This window comes from Clupea harengus, chromosome 17 (genome assembly GCF_900700415.2).
Source record: "Clupea harengus chromosome 17, Ch_v2.0.2, whole genome shotgun sequence".
NCBI classification, from domain to species: Eukaryota; Metazoa; Chordata; class Actinopteri; order Clupeiformes; family Clupeidae; genus Clupea; species Clupea harengus.
Window position 1 is genome coordinate 16,784,518 of NC_045168.1, and position 5,000 is coordinate 16,789,517.

The 5,000-nt window shown below is 47.8% G+C and overlaps 1 protein-coding gene across 1 annotated transcript in view; it reads right to left on the reverse strand.

Annotated features, from left to right (window-relative positions):
* The window catches only part of LOC105903764 (neural cell adhesion molecule 1-A), a gene marked incomplete at both ends in the record, with an annotated part of 46,387 nt that overhangs the window by 23,678 nt on the left and 17,709 nt on the right, over positions 1-5,000 (reverse strand). Inside the window, one exon of the mRNA XM_042710329.1 lies at positions 1,537-1,540. Coding sequence (XP_042566263.1) covers positions 1,537-1,540 — 4 coding nt within the window. The remainder of the gene's footprint in view (positions 1-1,536; positions 1,541-5,000) is intronic.

Consider the following 5,000-nt stretch of genomic DNA (forward strand, 5'->3'; position numbering starts at 1 on the left):
TTGTGTGTGTGATCATATTGAGGGTGTGAGCATGTTTAGTGTGTGTGTATGAGGGTATGTGTGTGATCGTGTTCAGTGTGTGTGTGTGTGCGTGATCGTGTTCAGAGTGTGTGTGTGTGATCGTGTTCAGAGTGTGTGTGTGTGCGTGATCGTGTTCAGTGTGTGTGTGTGTGTGTGATCGTGTTCAGAGTGTGTGTGTGTGCGTGATCGTGTTCAGTGTGTGTGTGTGTGTGATCGTGTTCAGTGTGTGTGTGTGTGATCGTGTTCAGTGTGTGTGTGTGTGTGTGTGTGTGTGATCGTGTTCACTGTGTGTGTGTGTGTGTGTGCGTGATTGTGTGTGTGTGTGTGTGTGTGTGTGTGTGTGTGTCTGATCGTGTTCAGAGTGTGTGCGTTCTCCTCCTGAGCTGCAGTGGGCTGATTGACGGCTGCTGCTTCCCTGGCTCGCTTTAAAATGTAAGAGGCTGTCACTCGGAACTTGGCCTTCTGAGGCGTCGCCACGGTTACTGGATTTATGACCAGCTTTCATCTTGTTCCCCTTCCAGCGACTCAAACACACACACACACACACACACACACACACACACACACACACACACACACACACACACCGCAGCCCAGCACCCAGTAATGGGACAACAGGAGGCATATCCTGTGTGTGTCAGATGCGGTGGCCACTAAACTACATCAACCCTAACTCTCACCGCCCTGAGGGCTCAACACACACACACACTGAACATGATCACACACGTACCCTCACACACTAAACTACATCAACCCTAACTCTCACCGCCTGAGTGCTCAACACACACACTAAACTACATCAACCCTAACTCTCACCGTCCTCAACACACACTAAACTACATCAACCCTAACTCTCACACTCCTGAGTGCTCAACACACACACTAAACTACATCAACCCTAACTCTCACACTCCTGAACACACACACTAAACTACATCAACCCTAACTCTCACACTCCTGAGTGCACAACACACACACTAAACTACATCAACCCTAACTCTCACCGTCCTCAACACACACACTAAACTACATCAACCCTAACTCTCACCGTCCTCAACACACACACTAAACTACATCACACACACACACACACACACACTAAACTACATCAACCCTAACTCTCACCGCCTGAGTGCTCAACACAAACACACTAAACTACATCAACCCTAACCGTCCTGAGTGCTCAACACACACACTAAACTACATCAAGCCTAACTCTCACTCTCACCGCCTGAGGGCTCAACACACACATCAACCCTAACTCTCACCGTCCTGAGGGCTCAACACACACACTAAACTACATCAACCCTAACTCTCACCGCCTGAGTGCTCAACACAAACACACTAAACTACATCAACCCTAACCGTCCTGAGTGCTCAACACACACACTAAACTACATCAAGCCTAACTCTCACTCTCACCGCCTGAGTGCTCAACACACACATCAACCCTAACTCTCACACTCCTGAGGGCTCAACACACTAAACTACATCAACCCTAACCCTTACACTCACCGTCCTGAGTGCACACACACACACACACTGAACACGATCACACACGTACCCTCACACACTAAACTACATCAACCCTAACCCTCACCGTCCTGAGGGCTCAACACACACACTAAATTACATCAACCCTAACTCTCACCGTCCTCAACACACACTAAACTACACATCAACCCTAACTCTCACCGTCCTGAGTGCTCAACACACACATCAACCCTAACTCTCACCGCCTGAGTGCTCAACACACACACTAAACTACATCAACCCTAACTCTCGACGTCCTCAACACACACACTAAACTACATCAACCTTTCCTCACTCAGCTAACACGTTACTTACTAACTGGGGCTGTGGTCGCTATAACACAGCCTTTATTCAGCTAACATATCGCTAACTGAAGCTGTGTTCACTATAACACAGCCTTTATTCAGCTAACATATCACTAACTGAGTAACACAGCCTTTATTCAGCTAACATATCACTGAGGCTGTATTCGCTATAACACAGCCTTTATTCAGTTAACATATCGCTAACTGAGGCTGTATTCGCTATTACACAGCCTTTATTCAGTTAACATATCGCTAACTGAGGCTGCGTTCGCTATAACACGTTAGCCTTTATTCAGCTAACATATCACTAACTGAGACTGTGTTCGCTATAACACAGCCTTTATTCAGTTAACATATCGCTAACTGAGGCTGTATTCGCTATAACACGTCAGCCTTTATTCAGTTAACATATCACTAACTGGGGCTGTGGTCTTGAATTGTAGATCATTAGCTCAGGTTATCTTCTTTTCATTCAGCCAATTAGAGTTGGATATGCAAGCCTCTGGGCCAATCACAGCTGTTGTCACTCAGGACTACCGTACACCTGAGACTCTTCCACTACTGCCTGAAGACTGCTTATTCTAACGCAGTGTAGTCATCGGTGGGGTGATCAGTAGTGGTAAACAATCCCAGCACTCCAGTCCTGTGACTCTGACAGCTCGCTCGCTCATCAGACGACTCTAAGATTAGACTACAGATGTTCTGCAGAGGGCAGATTTGAAAATAACTCGCTTGCGTCTCTCTCCTCTCCCACTCTGGCCCTCCAGTCACTCTGCAGTCATGCAGCATGAGGAAGATGAGGAGGATGAGGAGGATGAAAGACTACTTCCAGTTGCACACCAGCCTGTGATTAGAGAGGGATACAAACAGCATTTCCACCCCCCATCTGTACGTGTGTGTGTGCGTGTGTGTGTGTGTGTGTGTGTGCATCCCCGGCTCCCCCTGCCTCCCTCTCAGAGGCTGTGAGTCAGAGTAGGAGCTGTCTGCTGACTGGGTTTGTCTTTCATCTCCTCCATCCCCTCCCCAGTGCCTTCTCAGTGAGAGCGTGAGTGTGAGTGTGAGCGTGAGCGTGAGCGTGCTCATCCTCTCCCCAGTGCCTTCTCAGTGAGGGCGTGAGCGTGAGTGTGAGTGTGAGCGTGAGCGTGAGCGTGCTCAACCCCTCCCTAGTGCCTTCTCGGTGAGGGGCGTGAGCGTGCTCAAGCTACAAATTCATATTAATTGCCGCAATCTGCGGTGAACCATAAGCTTATGAGATTTAGCATCCTTAAGCGCTGATCATCTCCGGTGATTACGGCACCATTCTTCCCCAGCACACACACAGACACACACACACACACACACACACACACACACACACACACACACACACACACACACATATCCCATTCTTCCCCAGCACAAAGAGGAGGCCCCAATAAAGACGCTAAACGCAGGGCTGGCGGCTTCGCCATCGCCGCGGTAACAATCCTCCGGCTGTGAGTCATCAGGTGCACGATGCAGGCATGCCAGCATCTATTATGTACTACATCATAAGATCTAATCTCCTGCCATTTGGCAACTACTTAGCCCGTCTTACAGGAGGAACGCAGTCAACACTTACACAGTACACTATCTGTAGGGGTACAGCTGGGTAGTGTAGTCTTTACCACAGGGGGTGGGTAGAGTTGGATAGTGTAGTCTTTACCACAGGGGGTGGGTAGAGTTGGATAGTGTAGTCTTTACCACAGCATTTCCACACCAGTAGAGCTGGGTAGTGTAGTCTTTACCACAGGGACATAGGCAAGCTGGGTAGTGTGGACTTCACCCAAGGGGGTCAGTGGACCCGTTCTTATTTACTTACTATCTGACTGCAGTTTCTGATTTTAAAGACGATAGGACGGAATATCTGACTGCAGTTTCTGATTTTAAAGACGATAGGACGGACTATCTGACTGCAGTTTCTGATTTTAAAGACGATAGGACGGAATATCTGACTACAGGGGCACCCACACACCTGAGAGTCTCCGCCAGACTGAGTCCTTGTACCTCCTTCCCAGCAGCCTTTTGGATGCGGAGGAGAAACATGGCAGCCGACAGCAAACCAAGTCTTTGGTTTGGTTTCAAAAGCACACGTTTTATTACAGGTGTGGATAGGTGTGCTGAACGACAGTCAGAGAGTGAATAAAAACAGAGCCAGACGCCTGATGCCTGATGCCTGCTTGCGTTCAGACTGAAGAGGTTGAGGATGGATTATCTGACTCATTCCACTACGCTCTGGGAGATTCTGCTGCTTGGAACAGATCTCACATCTATTGGCTTCAAGCCCAGAAACCCCCGAGCTCAGTGCAGGCTCTGGGCCCAGGATGCAAACAATGGCTTTATTCTCCACTCATGGGATACTAAGACACAAACACACCCAAGATTCATTATGACCCTTAGCGTTAGCCTTAGCTGTGTTTACTCTCCAGATTCATCATGAATAGGACCCTTAGCGTTAGCCTTAGCTGTGTTTACTCTCCAGGTTCATTATGACCCTTAGCTAGGCGTTAGCCTTAGCTGTGTTTACTCTCCAGGTTCATTATGACCCTTAGCTAGGCGTTAGCCTTAGCTGTGTTTACTCTCCAGGTTCATTATGACCCTTAGCGTTAGCCTTAGCTGTGTTTACTCTCCAGATTCATTATGACCCTTAGAGTTAGCCTTAGCTGTGTTTACTCTCCAGATTCATTATGACCCTTAGCGTTAGCCTTAGCTGTGTTTACTCTCCAGATTCATTATGAACAGGACCCTTAGCGTTAGCCTTAGCTGTGTTTACTCTCCAGATTCATTATGACCCTTAGCGTTAGCCTTAGCTCTGTTTACTCTCCAAATTCGTCATGAAAAAGACCCTTAGCGTTAGCCTTAGCTGTGTTTACTCTCCAGATTCATTATGACCCTTAGCGTTAGCCTTAGCTGTGTTTACTCTCCAGATTCATTATGACCCTTAGCGTTAGCCTTAACTGTGTTTACTCTCCAGATTCATTGTGAAACGGACCGTTAGCCTTAGCTGTGTTTACTCTCCAGGTTCATTATGACCCTTAGCGTTAGCCTTAGCTGTGTTTACTCTCCAGGTTCATTATGACCCTTAGCGTTAGCGTTAGCCTTAGCTGTGTTTACTCTCCAGAT